Consider the following 21,577-nt stretch of genomic DNA (forward strand, 5'->3'; position numbering starts at 1 on the left):
GAGGAAACTCATGGTGCACTGACTGGAACCAGTGAAGAGGCTTGTGGAGCCAACCTTGGGCCCCGATGGGGAAATGCGGTCCAAGTAAGCAGAGGAGCTTGGCCAGCTGCTGGGTAGCGTGGAAGAAGCACCTCTGGGGAACAGGGATCCTGAGGATCACCAACTGAAACATAGATGGTCATTAACTAAACATGGTGATTGATTCTGATCTTAACTGCGAGGCAAGCAGCCCTGTCCTTGTAAAGAACTGAATTTACCCCGCAAGAGAAGAAAGGCAACTGGCCAACCCCCATCAGCCAGCCAATAGCCTGTTTGAAAGCAGGATGCATTCAACGGAGCACAACCAGAAGGCAGAAGGGAAAGGCAGATCTCATGGAAATGCCATATGCTAGGCGACTGGGTCAGAGGAGGGTTCCTGGGGCTGCCAAGAGGAACATGGAGAAGGGGGGCAACCCCAAGTCAGAAAAACAAAAATCAAAAAACATAAGCTGTTTGTTCACTTTTCAGTTTGGACAGGTTATTCCCTAGGGTGAGAACAGAACACATTTCCTAAGTAACAATGAGACCAGAGTGCTCGGGGCTAGCCCTGAGGCAGCAGGGAATAAAAAGAAGCCATACCTTTAGACACCAAACATCCTAAATCCAGGAGCAGAGTAATGCACTTTATTTAATTAAAATAGATTAAAAAACAGACTGTGTAAAAGAATTAGGATTCTCAATAATTTACTATTATTTACATTAGCAAATGTTGGTCGTTAGTAGACCCCATGAGGAGATAAGCACACAGAACCCAGACCTGCCTGCGCACGCCCCTCCCCCCCGCCCCCGCAAGGGGCAAAGGGGGACTTGGCCAGTGCTTTCCTGTTCATCTCCCTGCCCCCCCCCCCCGGCAGGCAAATATGGCAATGACGTCACTGAGAGCTTGGTAAACAGCAGGAGAGGTGAACTTCCCACAACCTGGGGTGGTTACAGCACGGCTACTCCACTGAAGGGCTTTAGAGATGCTGGCCGGCCAGGCAGGAACTCTTTTCTCTGGAGGAGAATCGGTACTTCTCAGCCCCCGCTTACAGGCACCTGATCGGCAATGATTTGCCCTGTGTCTGTAGCCAACCCTCGCCGTCCACAGGGAACCTTCTGTAAAGAGCCCCTTTGGCTGACACCAGACCCACAGCTTCTGGAGAGAAAATGAAAACCAGAAATGAAAGCCACACATCTGGGTTCCCAGGGAAATCCTGGATTACCTCACATTCCCTGCCCGTGTTGTCCAGACCGTGGCAACTTCTCACCACCTCCCAGGCCATGTCGTGTGTGCTTGTCGTGTGAGGGAATGGTGGGGAGCAAGGGGTGGCCAGGAGGCTGTGGGAGGCCCTGCACCGGAGGAAAGCCCCGCTGCTCCAGGGGCAGGACACCCAGGCCTCCTGGGCACTGTCACCGAGGAGATACCCCCTGACCCAGGCCTGGGGCAGCAGGGGGGCCCCTGCAGCCGGGGCAGAACCAGCAGTCAAGGGCCTGGGGGAGGTGGGGGCCCACCAGAGACTCAGTCCAAAATGTCCGTCTCGAAGGGGACCAGGTGGTAATAGGATAGGTTGGTGACATAAGCTGCTGGGTCGTCACCATCTTCCAGCTCTGAGGTAAATTCACCGCCATTCTCAAACCTGAAAAGGAAAGTTCAGAGGTGAGGCTGGGGCTGGCTCACTGACCAACCGCCCCCGCCCCCCCACCAGGCCCACTGACATGGAGAAAGAAAGGGCAAAGGTCATTGGCAGGAGGGCGCTTAGGGGTCAATGCCAAACACTGTGGAAGGGCTTTCCACAAGGCTCCTCATGAGGTACGGGCTCATCAGACCAACAGGCACGGCCTTCTCAATGCAGGTTTAGGAAGAGTGGGAAGAACCATGGTTACAAATCAATGAGGCAAATGGACCCTTCTCTAGAAAGCGTGACAGCTCTGGGTGTTACTGCCTTAGACACTGCTATCCCTATTTGGGAACCAATATTTACTGAGGCATTCATTCATTCACTCATTCACAGAGTTATTCTTTTTCTCTGTCCAAGGATGGCTCTGCGTCCAGCTCTGGGGACATGAGGCAGGAAGCAAGGCAGGGAGCCAGTCCATGGGGACGGGAGACCACCCCATGTGGGGCCCCCACACACAACAGCATAGATGAGTGGGAAAAGCCACGGTGGTCACAAGCTCACAACCCAACCACATCCGGGGGACATCTGTGCCGGTGACTTCGGGACCGAGAACAGCCATCCAGAGAGGATCTGGGTGGGGGGGCTGGGGGAGGTCGTGGAGGGAGGGTTCCTTCTAGAGGGGCGGTGTATTCAATGTGGGGGCTTCCACGGGGGAAGGCAGGCAGGAAGTGCTGAGGAAGAGTATGTACTCCAAACATAAGGCGACTAGTGCCTTCCTGATAGGGATTCACGAACTGAAACCATTTCCACGCCCCTGTTTAACCCAGACATGGCCTCCTGAGCTAGAAAACAAGGCTCCAGATTTTTAAAACGGAGAAACAAGTGCCTGAAGGACATTCTGCCCAGGAAGGGACACAGAGATGCTGCTTGTGCTTTCTCCATTTTCCTCAACTAAGGATCAGTCCCAACAAAGCGGGGGCAGGGTGGAGGCGGGCAGAGGCTCGCTCGCTGCTCTCCGGGGCTCTCCCTGGAGGAAGGGGCCCGCGTAGCCCACAGTGCACCGTGTGTCCCTGAGTTGATTCCTGGCACTTGAGGGCCTCACTAACTAGGACAGTTAGTTGGAGGAGCTCCACTCTACCTGGAGCTGGAGCTCCAGGTTGGGTGTGACCAGGTAAGACTGGAGCCGCATGGGGGGCAGAGAAAAGGCCCAGCCCCCGCGCCACGCAGAGCGCCTCTTGCAGCGTCCCACTGATTCTGACCATGGGGCTCACTTCCTCTCAGTCTAAGCTGGAAGTTAAACGAGGAGGAGGTCTGCAATCAGCTCGAAAAGGCCGAGGAAGCACGTTGTCCTCTATCTCCACAGTGAGGGGTGTGTGGGGGGATGCGCGGGGCCTCCCCAAATCGGCCGCAGGGGCAGGGGCAGGGCCGGCTCCTCCCCGCCCCCCTCCCCCCCCCACGGCCGGCCCCGGTCGGCAAGGCTGCCGAGAAAGATCTAGCCGCGCACCGACACAAGTGTGCACAGCCTCCCAGGCAGCAAGTCTCACGGAGGTAAGACCAACTCTCCGACTTTATTCCAGGATGTGGTCTCTTCCCGGAAACCAGCACTGGGAAGAATTAGAAGAGGACTCTTGGATGCAGGCCAAGGGGAGGGACAGGGCCAAGATGAAGGCCTGCCCAGTTTCCTACCCTTCCTCCACCTCCTGTCCTCAGATCAGATGACCCTGAGAACCCAGGGAGGGAGGGGAAGCTGGGACACTGGGGGAAAATGAGTCACCAGGCCAAGTCCAGTGGCCTCCGCCAGTCCCCAGTGGCCCTCGGCAGGCCTGGCAAATAGCTCTGCTCTGAACCTGTGAGGACAGAGTCGGGGACTCGCCTCAGCCCTGGGTGGATTTCCTGGGAGCCCGGCAACCACGCCAGCCAACCAGGATCATCACCAGGCAGAGGCCCCCACAGGCCCGCTGACTCACACCCTGCTCCCGGAGTGCCGTGGGGTCTGCGCCTGGGTTCGGGGACCTCCCTGCCCCAGAAGCGTGGACACCGCCCTCTTGGCTGCACGACACAAGTCCTGATGGCAGGCTCGACAGCGCCGAATTCACAGTGTTGGGGTCAAATGGTCACCCTCGGGTACCACCGAGGACGGCTGTGGCAGGGAGGCAAAGCCTTGTTCCTCAAACGTCATCTCTCTGTGACCTCCCGTCTCCATCGTCAACCCCCATCACCTGCCTGACAGCCCCGTGGAGTGTTAAAACAGATTGCTCCCGAGAGACAGCCAGTGGCCGACCATCAGCTCAGCCCCGCTGCCCTACATCAGCCACCCAGAGAAAACGCTGGCAAGCCCGCATCAGGAATTCCCTCTCAATGCTCCCCTGAGCCGTACGGAAGCCACCATTTCTTTGTTAAGCGTTTCTGGGATCACGGAGGCTTTTCTTGCTCGGTTTCCTGCCAGCCAGGCATCCTGGAGCCAGGGGGCCCCATGCTAAGGGTGTGTCATCCCTGCCCATGCCAAGCATGGGGTCACGTTACTACCCTTGCTTTCTCTCTGTGTGCTTCTCACAGTTCAACCTACTTGTCAAATCTGGCCAGGTGCAGGAAGGCCTCTGAGGCCTCCTGACGATGGAAAAGGCCCCCTGGGGAATACTGTGGAGCCAGAGCTGGTGATGAGGGAGGGTCTGCACCTGTCCCTCATCCACCAAGACAACCCCTCACTAGAAGCTCCCCCCATAAAGCTAAAGGACCTCTCCTCCAGGTCACACACTTAATACATAGCAATCTTGTACCCCCTCGGTGCCAGCCCTGTGCTATCATGGAGGACCCCCGGCTCGTGAACGAATGAGCTATCTATAGACACACACCGTGGGTAGGATGTCATGTGGTGTCACAGCAAGGCATGCAAAGGGACAAGGGCCTTTCAGAGAAGGGCCACCCCCGGCAGCCTTACCAGCATATCCTCTTACACAAGCGTTTCATGACATCCATGGTGAGGGTATCCTTGTGCCATGCACCCAAGAGACATCTGAGAAACAGAAAGTGGGAGGTGCTGGCCAGGGCCGGTTCCACGGGCCTGTCGGGGCTCCTACGGTGCCCGATCACAGAGCAAGGGTCCAGCGGAGGCGGCTCCAGCCGCCTGCAGGAGCTCAGGGACATCCTGGGCCTGGGTGTGTCTCCGCACAGGAGTCTGTCCTAGTGCGTGTTTATTTGCAGCTCAGTGGGTGGGGTAGGATGTGGGACTCCAAGGCCCCTGCAGCCCAGAGCACACTGCTCATGGGCCCACAGGGAGACTGAGCACCCAGCATTGCCTGTGGGGGCTCCTGGGCCAGGGGGGCTCCCATTTACCATCTGAGACCTTAACAGTGACCCTGGGAGGGCCTCAGGGGCCCCACTCTGAAGAGAAGAGAAACCAGGAGAGGTGAAATGACTTCCTGAAGCTCACATAACCAGGAGGAGCCGTGGTGTTGACCTTGACAGTCAATGGAAGCCAAGCTGAGATGTCCCCTCAAGCTGCCTCCCAGTAAGTCCCAAGGACATGACCTGGAAATGCACCAGGGATGAAGGAGGCTGTGCCTCGAGGGGACCCCAGGTGTCGGGCTTTCCTAGAGCACTTACCGCTTATCATGCTTAAAAGTTCTGTTATTAGAGAAGGAGGGACAGGGAAGGCGGTGGAGTCTTTGGCTGTCCTGTCTTCACGAATCAGACACATCCTCCCTCCCCTCAGGGCCCCAGCAGGTCTAGGCTCCAGCCCGTGAGCCCTAGAGAGGTCACCTCAGAGCCTGGAGAGCCTCCAGACCTGTGATGTGACACCATACAGGTGACACTTCTCCCCATCCCAGGAGACCAGGCCCTTGGAGCGAGGAGGCTTATGGCCGCCATACCTCCACAGGGCCCAGCACAGACCAGACCCTGAAGGCTGGCCCTCGATGCCCCCTCACAGCCAGCACCTTGGTCAAAGGAACTCTGTTCCCACAAGGTTTATGAAGCAAGCTCTCACTGCCTCTAGAAAAGGCAAACACTTGAAACAAGTATCCAAATACAGGTAGGATGGCTCAATGTCTCTGGCCACATCTGCTTCCTCTATGGACCATGAACTCCAGCCTCTGGCACCAGCTGACAGTTCAGGGATCCCTTCTATAAAACTATATTCAAATCAATCTACTTACAAATGCTCTGTCGGATCCACACCCAGATGTTGGTCTTTTCCGTTTGGTATACTGTGGTCAATAACGATGGTTTCCGTATTTGCTAAGCAAAATCCATTGGATCTCATGATTTCTGAAAAAATGAAAGCAATGAAATAAATATGCAGGAGGGGCCAGATTTTGAAGTTTTGGGCTTATACCAATCTCCCTACTTTCCCCTCCATCTACTGCCCCAAATTCTCCCCCACACTCCAAGAGAATGCTCTACACCCCAGAGACCCATCCTGGAACTCTGCCAACACAGACAGGAGCCGATGCCAACCTCCACAGAAACCACACCTGAGGACCCTGTGCAAGCCAAGGGGCACATCCCTCCTTCCAGAAAGATGCTCTGAATTGTACCAGCACCCTCCCCAAAAGCCTTCCCCATTGGTTTAAAGCTGGGGTAGAGAGAGTACTGAGCTCACGTCTATCGGTCTGGGTTTGGGTCTGGGTCCATCACACTGCCACAGGGCTTTGCACAGGTACCCGATCTTTCCTGTGCCTGAGATGGGGATGACGCTGTCTACTGCCCTGGGTCGCTGTGAGGGTCAGCTGAGATCAGTATGCATTTTAAACCAAATGGGCAACCTCATTTTTTCCCTTTATATTAGTTCTATACACAAATTGATTTTTTTTTTACCTGTACACACAAATTTTGGTAATTTAAAAAGGCCAACAAAGTAGTCTACATTGGCCTTACGGAGTGAGCCTCCAAGCATGGAGGTCTGGTGCTTACCCAGCCCTGGGAGAGTAGAGGACAGGCATGCCTGGATGTGTGTCAGCTGACACAACCCCAAGCTGGGAGCCTGGACACCGAAGCTCAGCCCAACCATGAGCTCCATGGTCTTGGGACTCAGTATCTTCAACTGGAGAATTTCAGAATAGTACTGGATGATCTCCAAGGATCCCTTCAACTCTAAACTCCCAGGAACTACCGGATTCCATCAAGCCACCTGGTCCATTTAAGTATAAAGAGTCAATGTGGCTTGACTGACTTCTCATATCTGGTGTAGCTTTTATTTACGTTTCCCCAGGGAATGTGTTTCTGTCACTTTGGTAGATTAAATATGCTCCAAGAACTGATCTGGTGGCCATTACCAGTTCTCCTTGGTGTTGGGAGTTCTCCAGCCCTCTGGGAGGCTGCCTGAGCCCCTAACCTCAGCTCTTAGTCAGCTAAGCACCAAGTTCACAGCCCTTGTCTGTCCTCAAATCAGGTCCTCTCCTTGCCTCGTCTTAAAAAAAACATGCTTAAAATTGATTCTGAATTTCCGGGGCATTCTCAAATCCAAAGGTTTATATCATCTTCCCATTCAGAGCCTCACACACTGAAACACACAGCTCGAAATAGCTTTCCTCTCCTACTGGCCTGGCACAGGTGACAAAAACATTCCTCACTGTCCACGGTCTCCCTGGGCACCTGCCACAATCGTTTAGGGGATTGTTTTCTTTTAATTTCTTTCTAACGTCTCATCATAATTTAGAATTTTTTTTATTCCCATGCATGGATTTGCTTTTCTCATAAGTATAATTGTAACTTCCTATTTCTTTTTAATCTTTCCAGATATCTGGTTCTCAGTTCTTCGAATTTCTCTCCACGCGAAGAGAATTAGGGAAACAACACAAAAACGAACAAAGAAAAAGAGAAGATTTCCTCCTCAGCCCCACAGGAATAAAACGACACTTCATCAGTCAGATTTGCCAAGTAATTGCTACCATCTCCCCTTGACTTTCTGCAGAAGTGACAGCTCATGGCTTTGGTCTTTTGAAACACTAGCCCCCTTAATCACACTCTGGGTGACATCAGCACATGCCCTTCCCTGCCCTTCCCTGCCCTTCCCTGCCCTTCCCTGCCTACCCCGCCCCTCCGGGTTGAAGCCCCCACGCCCTCCCAGTGCGAGGACAAGCATGGAGAGCCTGAAGTCATGAGAAGGAGCACCAAGACCCTATGAAAAGTCAGTGCTTGGAACCTCCGGGATCAACGACATTTCTACCTGCGAGATGTTTACCCAAGTCTGAGTGAACAGACTCTGAAGAGGACTACATTGTAACAAGAAAGATTAAGGTTCCCTTGCCTCTCAAATCAAAATGTACGGGCAGCACAGATCCACTTTCTTTATTGCTTTTCATTAACTCTGACTCAAATGTGTGTGTCTCAGAAGCACATCCAACCTCAGCCGGCTGACAGTCCCCAGCACTTTCTGCCACCCCTCTGCTAAGGGAGTTTAGAGGGGGAAATCCTAAAGTGAAAGCACATGTCAGTGCAACAAAACATTTCTGACCATGACGAAGAGTGACCTTGCGGAGGAACTTTCGAACTTCCTAATCTGTCTTAAATGTGAAATTTGGAGCTCTAAAGAAATGGAGTCTTACCAGCCCCCACAAAACAGATTTGTAACAAATCACTCCTTAACTCCCCCTGAAAAGAAACCTCTGTACACAGTCATGTGGTTTAATGGTTTGCAAAGCAAGTTGTAAACTCCAGTTCTGCTCATGCCTGGGGAGCAGGTTGCTGCCTGCTCACTTTCTTCATCTGTAAAATGGGCACACTGGTATCCATCCTTTAAGCACAGGTGTAGAAGAAATGAGATGGTGTTTATAAGGAATCTAATAAATGTGGGGGCCTGGGTAAGGGGTAGTGGTGACTATCATTACTGCTAATGTCTTCATATCTGTTCTGTCATATGCAAATAAACAGAACCAAAGAAGGTGTTATGATTACAGAACAGTGCTCACATCTGAAGCCTATCTCCAAACATGCATAATGTGAACATCTTAGAAGTCGGCTTAGTCCCAAAGGCAAAAAGCACTGGCCAGTGTAATTACTTTAATCCCATACATGACTGATTCCATGAAACAGTTCACTTTCAAACTACTTTTCTGCATTCATATTTTTTTCACATGAAGAGCTCTGCTTTGCCATTTCTTAACTTTCTATTTTGAGCTAATTTTAAATTACAGAAAAGTTACAAAAACAGTATAGAGTTCTCATGTATCCTTCACCAGCTTCTCCTGATGTTAACATTTCAGGTAACTATGGTGCAATGAGCAAAGCTGGACTTAACTAGACACCTCCCTTATTGGAGTGTCCCCGGATTTTCCACCAATGTCCCTTTCTTCTGTTCCAGACCCAGCCCAGGATCCTCTGTTGGGGATCCTTGTGTTGCTGTGTCCTAGTTTTGTGCAGCCTCTGACGGTACCTCCCGTCTCTCCTCACCTCTCATGAAAGTAACACTTTGGGAGGGGCTGGTGAGTTATTTTATCGATGGTCCCTCAATTTGTCTGATGCTTTCATGCTCTGACTGATGTGGAGCTTTCCAGGCAGGAATCCTGCAGAGTGACCCTGCCTCCCCTCCCTGCATTCTGTCAGGGGGTGTGATGTCAACAGGCCTTGTTCCTGGGCTGTGCATCAGGATCACTTGCATAAGAAGTTTCTGCCAGGTTCACTCTCTTTGCAGTGAATAAATATCTTGGGGTAGATGCGTTGAGACTGTGCAAATTCTGTTTCTCCTCAAATTTTTCCCACTCATCTTAGCATCCACCAATGGATAGTTCTTGCAACAATTACAGTTGACCTTGAACAACACAGGTTTGAAATGCATGGGCCCACTTACATGTGGTTTGTTTTGTTGGAAAAATACAGTACAATACTATAAATGTATTTTCTCTTCCTTAGGTTTTCTTAATAACATTTTCTTTTCTCTAGCTTACTTGTGTAAGAATATGTAATACATATAACATGCCAAGTATATGTTAATGTTATCAGTAAGGCTTGAGGTCAACAGTTTTGGGGAAGTCAAAGTTATATGTGGATTTTCAACTGTGCAGGGGGTCAGAGCCCTTAACCCCTGCGCTGTTCAAGGGTCAATGGTACGACTGTGGCATGTACCCGGTGATGATCTGTCTTATTTTTTTAGGTGTAGAGCCATGTTCTCATCTGCCCCATAGGCCATCATTCCTCCAGTTTGGTAATTGCTATGTTCTTCTTTTTCTGCGGACATTAGCTCAGTCCTGAAAGCATTCACAGTGTAGCTTCTCTCCATCCAAATCCTCTCTCCCATTGTATTTTCAGTGGAGTCCAGTAATCTAACAAAACCTAAAGCACCGTCTTTTTATTAATTGGTGAACTGGACTAACCTTGTACGGTGAAAATTAAGGTTGAGATTGTACAGGTGTTTGGTTAATGAAATACAAAATCAGAATTTATTTCCAGCTCCCCACCCCCCCGCTCAAACCTGAATAATTAGATTTTTGCAGCTTATGTAATTAGTCCAAGTAGCCAGATCACGGCTGGGGTTTATGCTTCCTTTTAAGCACAGACACAACCACCATGTATAAGTTTTTCTGATTCCAAAAACATTTAGATTCACGTAGGAGGAAGACTGTTTAAGGCTGTACTGGCCCAAAGCATCCCGAGGAGGCCACAGTGTCTCTCACTGCCCTGCTGCGGCCCTGGGACGTGGCTAGCGCCTGGCGCCATCTAGCGGAGCCCCGGCCCCTAAGCCGTCTCCACAGCTGTGCGCTCGAGCCTCTATGCACGCCTGGGTGTAAAGAAAAGCCCTGGACAGCCTAGGTCAGCGTCTGTCCCCCATGGTGCCACCTCCCTACGTGCCACATGAACAGTATACAAGGCATTAAGAAATCGGAGAGAAAAGTAGGAGGAAGGGTGGGGTGAGCCGCAGGGAAGAGGCATTGTCAGGAATGAGTGGAATTTAGCAGGACAGGATGGATGGGTGGGGTTTGTGTGAACAGAGGGAAGATGGGAGCCCACAGCACAGCAAAGCCCCACCAAGGGGAGGCTGACAGTCTGGAGCAAAGGGTTCTATGGTGACAGCCTCAAAAAGCTAGAGTGAGCCAGACTCTGGCATGCTGGAAGGACTAGGGCACTTGGCCTTTATCGTAAGTGTAAGGTTTTGAGAAAATGAACGAGCCCAGGAAGTCAGAGTTCCAGGATGACCGACCTCAGTATTCAGGGTCTGTCCTGGGGCACAGGGGGAGGCTGAGAGAGAGAGAGAGAGAGAAAGAGACCTGTGGATATTCCCAGGTGTGGTCATGCTGCCCGGAGCCTGAAGCTTCGAGCCTGGGGGGCCCCGAAGCCACAAACACCCACATGGGAGAACAAGACTGAAGAACACGGCTTGCCCATGTGTAGACTAGTTCTTCAAAGGGATGTTAGTGCTACTGTACATAAAGGTTTCATTGGAAAGTATTTTTGAATTTACCATAGTTCATTGTCTTAATATATTTCTTTCCTTACTCAGGGAATAACAAAAGTATATCTCACATCCCAGGGGGACACCCCATTATCGTCTGCATATCTACACACTAACTTATGGTGAGAAACACTCGCTCAGACAGACTGAGGGCTGGCTTGTCCTGGAGCAGAGATGGGGAGGTTGGGATGCTTCCAAGGGAGAAGCCCCAGACTTGGTGCCCAATCGACTGGAGCAGATGAAGAGAATGAAGGCCCCAGGAGACAGAATCTTAGCTCTGGAAGGGTGGCAGAGGCTTCTCCCAGGCTGCCAACCCTGCGAGGGATGCCTCTGACGGGCCCCCTGGCCTTTGCAGGGAGGCATGAGGCTTTCCGAAACAGACTTGCAATAGGTATTTCCAGACTCCGTTGTTGGGCGGAGCTCAGGTTGTTATAAAGTGGTCTGTGCTGAGCCAATCACTGCAGTTACTCCCCCCCAACAGCAGTGTCCCTGCAAGCTAAAACCTGCCCTCACTTCTCACAAAAAGACCCAGAGAATGGGGGTAAAGCCTCACATGGGAGGCTACAACCCCTGTTAAATTTCACCTCATTATTTTCAGTCCTTTAGGATAAACGTGGGTCATGCGTTTATCTCTGTCACAGGTAAAAATAGGACAGTAGACAGAGAGCTGGGAGTGTTCCCAGGTTGCTGCCCTCCAGGAATTAATGAGAAGCAACTCCACGCAGCCCAAGTCTGTCCCTCTCATGCTTGGGGCCTTCAGGGTCAACCAGAAGCCAGTGTCCAGCTCCTGGCCCTCAAAGAGTTCTGGTGCTCTTTGCTCTCCTATTGGCTCAAAACAGAAAGAAAGGAAGCAAAATGGAGACACCAGTGCTGGGACTCTTCTGCTCGGGACGAAAGAAGAGAGACTTGCCCAGGCTCTAGGTGACAGCACATAAAACCCACCATGAGTGACAATTAGTGTCCCAGAGCCCTCGCTGTGCCCTTCAAGACTGGGGTCCATAGACACCCAAGCAGGATAAATGACTACCATTTCTCCTATGAAGAAGGTTCTGGATACTAGGTGCCAGTTAAGAAGGGATGCCCAAACACCCCTGCTCTTCTTCCTAAGAACACACAGGAAGCTATGTTGGATAGACATCAAAAGTAGCAGACCCCCAAAAACCTAGGCCTGCCAGTCATCCTGCACACACACAGCCATACCCTAATGCAATTTCCATTCAGGTCCGCCGAACATGCCCACCCTCTCCACCCATCCCCCCCACACAATTAGGAATCTCACCGCTGCTGTGGCACATAGCTCAGTAAGGACACTTTTCTACCAAAGACATCCGCCACCACCATCCCAATTTGTCCTCTGTCTCCCCATCACTGCGAACCCCCAATGCCTTCTCAGGAGAGAGCTCTGGGCTCAGATGCACTCTCATCTCCTTACTGTTCCTCATCAACTTCTGGGGTCTTCCTCCTGCACTGCTCCTTCTGCTCTCCTCCCTCCTCCATTTGGAAATAGAATGCTGGGCGCAGAATCCCTCTTCCTCTCCTTCCTTCAGATCAACATCTTCTGCAGGCTCTCCCCTTGAGCCAAGCTCTATCTCCTCTTACAGCTGCCTTACCTCCCTTTCCACCGGCCACACTCCTGCATGACCCCACTCACATGCCACCTCTTTGGCCCAACCAAGCTGACTGTCCATTGCCTGGGGGAGCCCCGTGTCTGAGACTCCGGGATGGAGCTCTCTTCCCCACAAAATGCACGTAGCCTTCACCAAAACAGTAATGCAAAAATAAAAGACTAGTGCTCTAACAACACGTGCAATCCAGATGCAGAAAGCTACCAAACAGGGAGAAGTCCCAGCATTCCGCGCCCCCTTCCATCCACCCCAGCAGCTCCTCTCAGCCGACATTCGCTCTTACTGCTGCGGACATTCGTCTTTCTGGTGCTCGAAGGCGTGGTCCGGTGTCAACGCTATTGACATCTAAACTGTGTGCTCCCCTTTCTGTCCTGGGTGCCCTAAAATCAAAGTCACTGCCACATTCTGTGAACGATCTTATTTCAGCAGGCTAGACTCCTGATTACAGTCGTTCGCTTCCCAAAGCCGCATTAATGTGTTCATCATGACACTGTTTCTTAAGAAAGTTCCAATTGATATACCGAGTTACTCCCTTTGGAAATTGGAGAAGTGTAAACTGTAGGTCGGTGGGTGGAAAACACTGTTTCATGAAAATCCGGTAACAGCCTCCACCCACTCTTACCATTCTTTTGGATCGTCTTTCTGGATCCCAAGGGTAGAAGGTGTGCCCAGCGAACTGGGAGGGCTTCCGGAAAACTATGGCCATCCACAGCAGGACCTGGCCTCCCCATGCCTTCCCTCTAGCTCTTACCTGATATTTTCACTGGACTCTGAAAGCTGGGTTGAATTTTATGTACGTTGTCATTTTTTAACACCTGATCCAGAGGAGATCTTTCAAAGAAGGTGAGCACAACTTCTGATCTGGAATACTGAGAGTAAGTGCGTTAATGATTAAACTTGAATCCTCCCTGGAGATGACCTCGTGTGAGGCGAATGCCCCTGCGCCGTTCAGATGCTCAGGGGGACTGTGTGGCTCTGCAGGCCATACTGATGAGGCTGCAGTCACGGCCCACCTTTCACTTACTAATGTTCCCACGTGGCAAAAATGCAGGGCCCCAGGGACGGACAGGATGGGGTGAATGGAAGCGATGGTGAGATTTTCTTTCCTTTTTTTTTTTTTTAAGATTTTATTTATTTATTCATGAGAGACAGAGAGAGAAGCAGAGGGAGAAGCAGGCTCCCAAGGAGCAGGGAGCCCGATGCGGGACTCGATCCAAGGACCCTGGGATCATGACCTGAGCTGAAGGCAGACGCTTAACCATCTGAGCCACCCAGGCGCCCTCGATGGTGAGATTTTTCTAAGCACTTGGTATATGCCAGGGTTTCGCACACTTGTCCCTTCACCTTATGATAAACTGTGAGTGTCCTGACTTTCCCCATTTGCAGAGGAGGAAATGGACCCCACGGGAGTGATGTGGGCCCCAAGTCCACCCAGGGTCTTAACCACCACTCCACACAAAGCTTCATTTAAAGGCCATCTGCCAATGTGGATGCTAACACTCTCCTTGGCTCCCATACACCCTCTTCCAAAACACCCTCTGCAAGACCGGTGGGCTTCTGAGCGGAGGCAAGAAAGCAAAGACCATGGCAGTGGACTGCCACGGGCAGTCCCAGACAGCCCTACCAAACCAGGCTCTGGACCATGTCTCTTCCTACTCAGCATCTCCTCGGCCCCTTACTTCCACTTCTTACCAAGGAGAAAACAATGGAGCCGAAAGAGCCCACAAAAGTCTTCCTTTCCCCTGGTTGTATCTGCCCCTCCCCGTGGCCTGATATGTCCAGGGAGGGAGCAAGCAGGTAAGTGAGCAAGTCCATTGGTTATCTGGAAGCTGGCAGGATGTGTCCCGAGCTCCCACCCCCAGCCCTGGGCAGATCGTACTTACTTTGCACGGCATGCTTATGATGGTCTTTAGCAACTTCTCCACCTCATTAAGCCTGGTCTCTATATCGTGGGCATCCTTTATGGCCACCAGTCCTAGAATTGAGACAGAAAGCCTAAAGTCAAAAAAACAAAAACAAAAACAAAACCCAAACCAGGAAATGTGCTCCTAAATTAAATACAGAACAACAGATATCCCCATGACAAGGAGGCCATGGCCCAGCGTTCCCCCTCCACCTAAGATGTCTGGGTGTATTTATTCAGCCCTACTCTGAAAGCCCTGCTCTCAACCTCATTTTAAGTTTCAGTGACTGAATGAATGATTTACATGTGTGCTAGGGTGGATGATGCCCCCCCCCCCGCCCCCAAAAGGAGAAGTCTGGCAGGCTGGGAACAGTGGAATGAGTGGGGAAGGCAGGTGTAAGCCAGGGATCAAAGTCCCCTCTGAATGGGACAGTCTGGGCCAGCCCCGTGAACAGCCTGGACAAGCCAGGGGAGGTGGCCCACACCTGCCCAGCCCCAACCACATGGGGAAAGGGCTTGCTCAGCTGACCTCACCACAGAGCATATGTAAATGGAGCCCATATTTAGATGAGTCATTTAAATGCTTAGGTTTGGAAGGAGGAAAGTCAGATCTTCACCCAGAAAAAGAACCAAAGTGGGTATGACTCACAGCATTTCAGGAATCTGAACATCTACCCTCGTTACCCGTAACAGGGGCCCCGAGTGGCGGTTGGGAAGGAGAGACTTTTGTTTGTAAACTACGACAGCTGGTGGCCTGAAGCCCTGGGTGCGCTTCCGTCTCCCCGGGAGCAGGAAAGAACCCGGTCTCTCCTCATTTCGGTTTCTACACATCAGCGTCCTAGAGATGTGGGAATGACATTCCCCAGGACATTGGCCTCTTGGCCATACTTCGTGCCACCCAGCATGACGGTCCCCATGAGCCACTACCAAACCAGGCTCTGGGATCATCCCAGAACTATGATCAGTTGTTGAGTCTAAGGTTTTCAGTTCCGGCTTGGTTTGGTTTTGCAGGAGAAAGGCTTGGTTTTCAGGCAATTAATCGACTGAGCCTACAGAAGTCACTGAGTTAATTTCCTATAAACTACATGATTGAACACACAGTCCCTGGAACCAGGGGCAGCCCCAAACACAGGGCGAGGACATGTCTGAACGCCCGCACTGTCGCAGGGGGGATCCTCCAAGCAACCTGAATCGCGGCCAAGGCCAGGAATTGTTCTCCCAACTTCCTAAAGCACAGGCCCCCTCGGGTGTCAGAGGGACTGTCTGGGCCTGCCCGCGGGCCCAGGCGGCCAGCCAGCAGCTGGTCAGGGGTCAGGAGCCCAAGGCAGCTGGCTGGGCCGTGGCTCACCTGCTGAGCAACCTGGGGCCTCTGTCCACATGGCCCAGGCACACACCCCAGCATGACACCCCAGCAGTCACCGGAGAAAGGGACGGGGCCTTCTCTACCTTCTCCCCTCTTCCTTGGGTTACCAGGCCCCACCACGCCCCCTGCACATTCTGGGGAGCAGAGAGAAGAAAGAAAAGAGTGCCAGATGCTCAGGATGCTTCTTCCCCAGGCCCCGAATTCCTTGCTTGGAAATACACACACACACACACACACACACACACGCACGCGCGCGCATGCTTGGCACCAAAATGCTTTCATTTTCTGCTTGCTACAAGGGAGTCTCTACACAGGAAAGATGCCCAATGCAGAACCCTCTGGAGAATTGTTTTTAAAGAGAGGACAATTAAATAAATCATCCCCACCGAACACTTTATTCTAGGATGAACAAAACTATTATCCAAGTTCAACTTTCATTACCTCTAGAATACAAGTTTTAAACGAATCAAGTTGATGACACGGTGGTTGTATTTTTATATTCTGTAGGTACATCTGGAGAAAGATTGGATGCTTCTTGGATGATCAATGTATGCAGCACATGTATACCCATTTTATAGGATATAAATCATAATTGAACAATCTTTAGTAGATTAATAATTCTTGCATTTTTGCCTTAGTGATGTATTTTTTGGGTACATCTTTGATTTAACTAATGTTCAGCCCACAGTTGGGTTTATTTATAACCTCAAAGTTATATATATAGTCAGATAAATACATTCTGCTCTATACTGATCTTTTTTTTTTTAGGATGGCTTGATTTAGCAAATAAACAGGACACCTATTTAAATATAAATTTCAGATAAGCAGTGAATAATGCAATAGTATGGATAGACTTACACTAAAAAATTATTCGCCATTTATCTGAAATTCAAACTTAACTTGGTGTTCTGTATTTTATCTGGCAGCCCTATCTTCCTGGTAGGGTATTCTATTTTCCAGAATGAAGTATAAAAAGGCTAGAAGTACCCTCCCTGATCAACGCCAGCCCACCTTACCAGCTCTGTGCCCTGAGACTCCCCATACCCTCCTACCAACCTCAAAGGTCCACACTAACCAAACACACCCCCCTGCTCTCCCTGCACCTCCAGGCTCACAAATGGGAACATCGCACCCATCCCTTAAGGGGTGGGCGCATGCCATCCGTTCTGTGAAGCCTTCCCCACATCCAAAGAGGGAACTCGAGCTGCCTCTGGGCTCCCAGAGAACTTTCCTGACCTCTGCAGTATTCACTGCTCAGCATTGTGACTGCTCCTGGACCCGCGGGTCTCCCCAAGCCCACCGTGTGCAAACCTGAGGGGAGCAGGTGCCTCTGTTCCGCTCAGTTATCATCAGTCAGCACAGGGCCTGACTCATGCAGGGGATTCGATGTTTACTGGCTGTTTGTTGACTGATTAAAGTTGCAGAAGAGGGCACAGAAGTCAAGCATTAGTGATTTCTGTGGGTGTTCTCCATCTTGCCCCATAGGATAGTAACCCGAACTCATGCTTCTCAGCACCATGCTCAGCCAGCCCCCAACCAGAACCTGCTGCCAACCAGCTCGAGGTCACAGGCCTGACAGCCAAGTGGCATTGTGTGTGAGTCATCAGCCATGCCAGCTTGATTTTGTTTGTGGAAGTGTGCAGAACCATACCGCTTCCTTTGACCTGTCTTTATGTTCCTGAGCAGCAGCCAGATGGTACTCCTTGGAAATGTAAACATGCCCCCAAATAAAAGGAGGCTCTGGAAATTTAACCAGGCAAAGGAAGATGGCTGGAATCCGTCGCTGCAAGAACAGAAATGACAGGTGACTGCTTTTTAACTGGGTCATACTTCATCATTTGCTTCTCCATCCTGGCTTCCCGGGTGACAATCAAGCTGACAATGTGGATCAGCTTCCTTACGGTGCTGTCCTCCTTTCTCTAAGGAAAGGCATCCACCGGGCAACAACCAGCACTGGCCTCTTCCCCAGCAGGGGCCTCAGCTAATCAAAGGCAGAGGGATTCAGGAAATGATGGATCCAGCTGAATGCTGTGAAACCCCCCTAACAGCAGCAGATACCTCAGCCACCACCACCAACCAGAGCTCAGAGCACAGCAAGCTCCCCCAACACCCCACACATGGGCATGAAAGAGTCACTACCCTCCAAGTGGCTCCCCGCAGCCTGACCTTTCCCTTCATTCTGGGGCCCCGGACATCACCCTTCTCAATGGTTTTAAAAATGCCTCCCATCAAATGATGGCTACCTTACATGTGTTAGGAAAATATTTTTAAGAAAGACAGACCCACAACGGCCACAGTGCAAATATGAACTAAATCTTCATTTTGAAATTTCATACGCACAGGGGTTCCTTCCTTCAGACTTCTCGGTTTCATAAGGGGTGGAAAATTTAGACACCTACGGCGAGACCCGAAATGATTATAAATTCTCAAAACGTGACAGCGCTGAAAGGTGAAGCTGTGAACAGAACATGCACGTGGGACATTGTATTACTTTCCAGGGGCAGGTGGCAAGAACCGAGCTCATGAAGGACTGCTACCCCAGACAGATTATACGCACTGGGGTTTCCTTCTACCCTACCTGCTGTCTTTTTCCTTTGTGACCCAACAGCTTCGGTTTTTAATGGCTGGTAAAGCTTCTCCAAATAGGAACTGTTTACAGTAAATAATACTTTTAAAACTTATTTTCAAAAATAGGCTTAAATACAATAATCTAAATACTTTTGGCTTTTATGTTCCAAATATTGCGGATGGAACAAGAATTGTGTGGGGATCTTGTCTGACTCCGTTTTCCTATCTGTGATGGTAATAACAAAAAGTGTAGGCTGTCAAAGGGTTGTGATGCTGCACAGTTGAACAGAAAAACTAGAGCGTCTATTGGTTATGAGACTGTCATTCCAGAAGTAGCCAGCAGGGGGCGGTAGCACTCTGTGGAACCAACCGGGTTTAGCCTCGTTAGGACAGAAGGCAGGAGAGTCCAACTAGCACATTTTAACTGTTAGGAGGTAGACTCAGAAGACTTCACAGCCCCTAGAAATTTTTCTAATTTCTGATAAAGCATAATCACTAATATAACCTCCATTTGTAAAATTTCACTCTACCCAGTTTGTGATGCAGAAGTTTTAACCAGATTAGTCTCAAACAAGTAAAGATTTGAATCCGAAATCTTTGATTGATTGATTATATATCAATTACAGTGAGTTGATTTAAATATATATGGGGGCCAAAAATCAGCCTAGAGCAGCCAGGGTGCCCTTTCTTTCTAAACTACTTTAGCACTGAAAATTGAGAAACTAAAATGTGATTCTGTCATTTTCAGGATTAGCTTTTTTTTTTTCTTTTTAAAGATTATTTATTTATTTGACAGAGAGAGAGGGAGGGAGCGAGCACAAGCAGGGGGAGCGGCAGGCAGAGGGAGAGGGAGAAGCAGACTCCCTGCTGGGCAGGGAGCCAGACGTGGGGCTTCATCCCAGGACCCTGAGATCATGACCTGAGCTGAAGGCAGATGCTTAACTTACTGAGCCATCCAGGTGCCCCCAGGATTAGCTTCTTTATGCAAACACAAACACCTGACTTATTCTTGGAACTGAAACTGAACATGCTGGAGTCAGCACAAAGACTTATCAGTGAGAGCAAACTTAAACAAACCAGTTTCCTAACCTCAGAAACCCTGGGTCCAAAGTCCCACATTTTCAGTAAGTGGAGGCTTTGGGATGAACACTCTGGTAACTGTGCCAGGCTTCCTCCACGGCTGGACTCTGGAGGTCGGAATCTTTTTTTTTTTTTAAAGATTTTATTTATTTATTTGAGAGAGAGAGAATGAGAGATAGTACAAGAGGGAAGAGGGTCAGAGGGAGAAGCAGACTCCCTGCTGAGCAGGGAGCCCGATGTGGGACTCGATCCCGGGACTCCAGGATCATGACCTGAGCCAAAGGCAGTCGCTTAACCAACTGAGCCACCCAGGCGCCCTGGAGGTCAGAATCTAACCTGAGTGCCTTCTGCCATCATTCCTGAAATAAAGACAAGGTGCCTCTTGGATCAGTTGGTAAGGAAGAATGTCCTTTTCAAAGCACATTAAGAAGTGCCCATTACCCCCAAGAACACATCTCTTAGAGGAGACTCACACAATAGAGCTCTAGGGAAATTTTCTGTAAAGCAAACTTTCAAATTGAGTCAAATAATAAATTAGGTTTAAAGATTTCCTTCTCCATTTAATAAATGTGTCCATCAGCACTCCGTACAGCAAGGCAGACGCCTCCGGTGAGGCGAGGAGTGCGGGGTCATCTTGCATGCATAAGAAATAGGTATTCTTTAAAGGTGGCCCGTAATAAGAATTTTAGAAGCAAAATATTTTAAATCTTCTAGGGAAATTTTCAATGCTGATTTCCTAAGTACCTGTTTTCTAAATAGGTAGCTGACATTCAAGAAGTGGAAAGTAAGAAATGATGTGCTTGAGAGCATAAGGGTTCTTCAGTGCACACTTAAGTGTCTCGGTGGGAGTCCTAACTCCCAGGGAGCCCATGGTTCCTCTACTCTACGGAGGTCTCCCCGTTCCATGTGTGGGGTGTCACGTAGCATTTCTGGAAGGACAGAAAGCCCGTTTCCCCCTCATTCCCGGTGAGGTTCTCCCTCCCACCCTCCCTGCATCAGGCTGCCCGCTTTGGCGATGCTCACACCCAGCTGTAAAAGGTGGGAGCTGCTGGGTATTAATTTCTCCTCTGCATCTTTCCGAGAATGAAAAGCAGGGCAGGGAAAAGAGCAGGAGGACACAGAAGAGGCAGAGAAGAAACAGCACTTCCCAGAGGATCCAAGAAGGGGCTCAGAGGAGAAGATCCTCCTTTCTCTGCTTCTTCCTGCACCTGGGAGGGGCCCCCTTGAATGATGTGTTCTTTAATCAGCAGGAGAGAATGAGTGCCAGACTCCAACATACTGCACCCTTCCCCAGTCCCTCCTTTCCTGCGCCTCTTCATTATTCTCTCCCAATAAAAGCACAATTCCTTTACTGAACTTCCCACTTAAAGCATTTCAGAAGCCACTCCCACAGCAAGTCTGTCCTGGAACATCAAAGGTAAAATTTAGGGCACACCATCGCCTGCTAGGCTTGCAAAACAGGAAGCACGCATTCACCCACTCATCCTAAACTACCCACTGGCTCCCACTCTGTGCCGGGCACCCTATCGCGCGGTGGGGGGACTCGGGCTGGAAAGACAGATGGACCCCGGGCTCCCCAAGAGCTTTCCTGCTAGCCAGGGCAAACACTGGCCACAAAGAGCAGGGTGTCACCTGGGGGGCCAGGAAGACTCAGAGCAGGGGGACCACCCTCGCCAGGGTCAGAGGTCTGAAGGGCGAGCAGATACAGGGGTCCAGGGAGGGACGAGAGGAACGGGGAGTGGGGTCAGGAAGTGTGGAGGTCCTAAGGAGGCCTGACAAACTGCATTAAGGGGTTTACCCACAGCGGGCACTGGGGAGTCTTGGCTTCCCGTGTAGGCTCTGCTCACAGGAACTCTACCCACATGGCAGTTGTATTTCTTCCAGTAATATATATATAGTCACCCTAAGCTTCCACAGTAATCTCGGCCTTGTGAAATTGCCCCCTGGAGCACAGTCCCCAAACCTGACCCCTGCCAAGCACCAAATTCTAGTTTCTGGATCGGCAAAGCCACAGGC

At 50.5% G+C, this 21,577-nt stretch overlaps 1 protein-coding gene across 3 annotated transcripts in view; it reads right to left on the reverse strand.

Moving 5' to 3' along the window:
• Nucleotides 1-1,087: 1,087 nt before the first annotated feature.
• Nucleotides 1,088-21,577, reverse strand: part of PXDC1 (PX domain containing 1) — a 28,543-nt gene continuing 8,053 nt past the window's right edge. The window contains exons 2-6 of one of the 3 annotated variants that reach the window (XM_028122905.2): nucleotides 14,531-14,622; nucleotides 13,399-13,516; nucleotides 5,792-5,903; nucleotides 1,531-1,655; nucleotides 1,088-1,174 (exon numbers count right to left, since the gene is read on the reverse strand). In XM_028122905.2, coding sequence (XP_027978706.1) covers nucleotides 1,538-1,655; nucleotides 5,792-5,903; nucleotides 13,399-13,516; nucleotides 14,531-14,622 — 440 coding nt within the window. In that variant the 3' untranslated portion in view covers nucleotides 1,088-1,174; nucleotides 1,531-1,537. Of the gene's footprint in view, nucleotides 1,175-1,450; nucleotides 1,656-5,791; nucleotides 5,904-13,398; nucleotides 13,517-14,530; nucleotides 14,623-21,577 lie in introns of those variants that run through there. The other 2 variants (XM_028122906.2, XM_088024104.1) reach the window with 2 other exon arrangements.

This window comes from Eumetopias jubatus, unplaced genomic scaffold (assembly GCF_037043125.1).
Source record: "Eumetopias jubatus isolate StellerSeaLion01/CBP00866 unplaced genomic scaffold, mEumJub1_p1.0 scaffold_6, whole genome shotgun sequence".
Classification (NCBI taxonomy): Eukaryota; Metazoa; Chordata; class Mammalia; order Carnivora; family Otariidae; genus Eumetopias; species Eumetopias jubatus.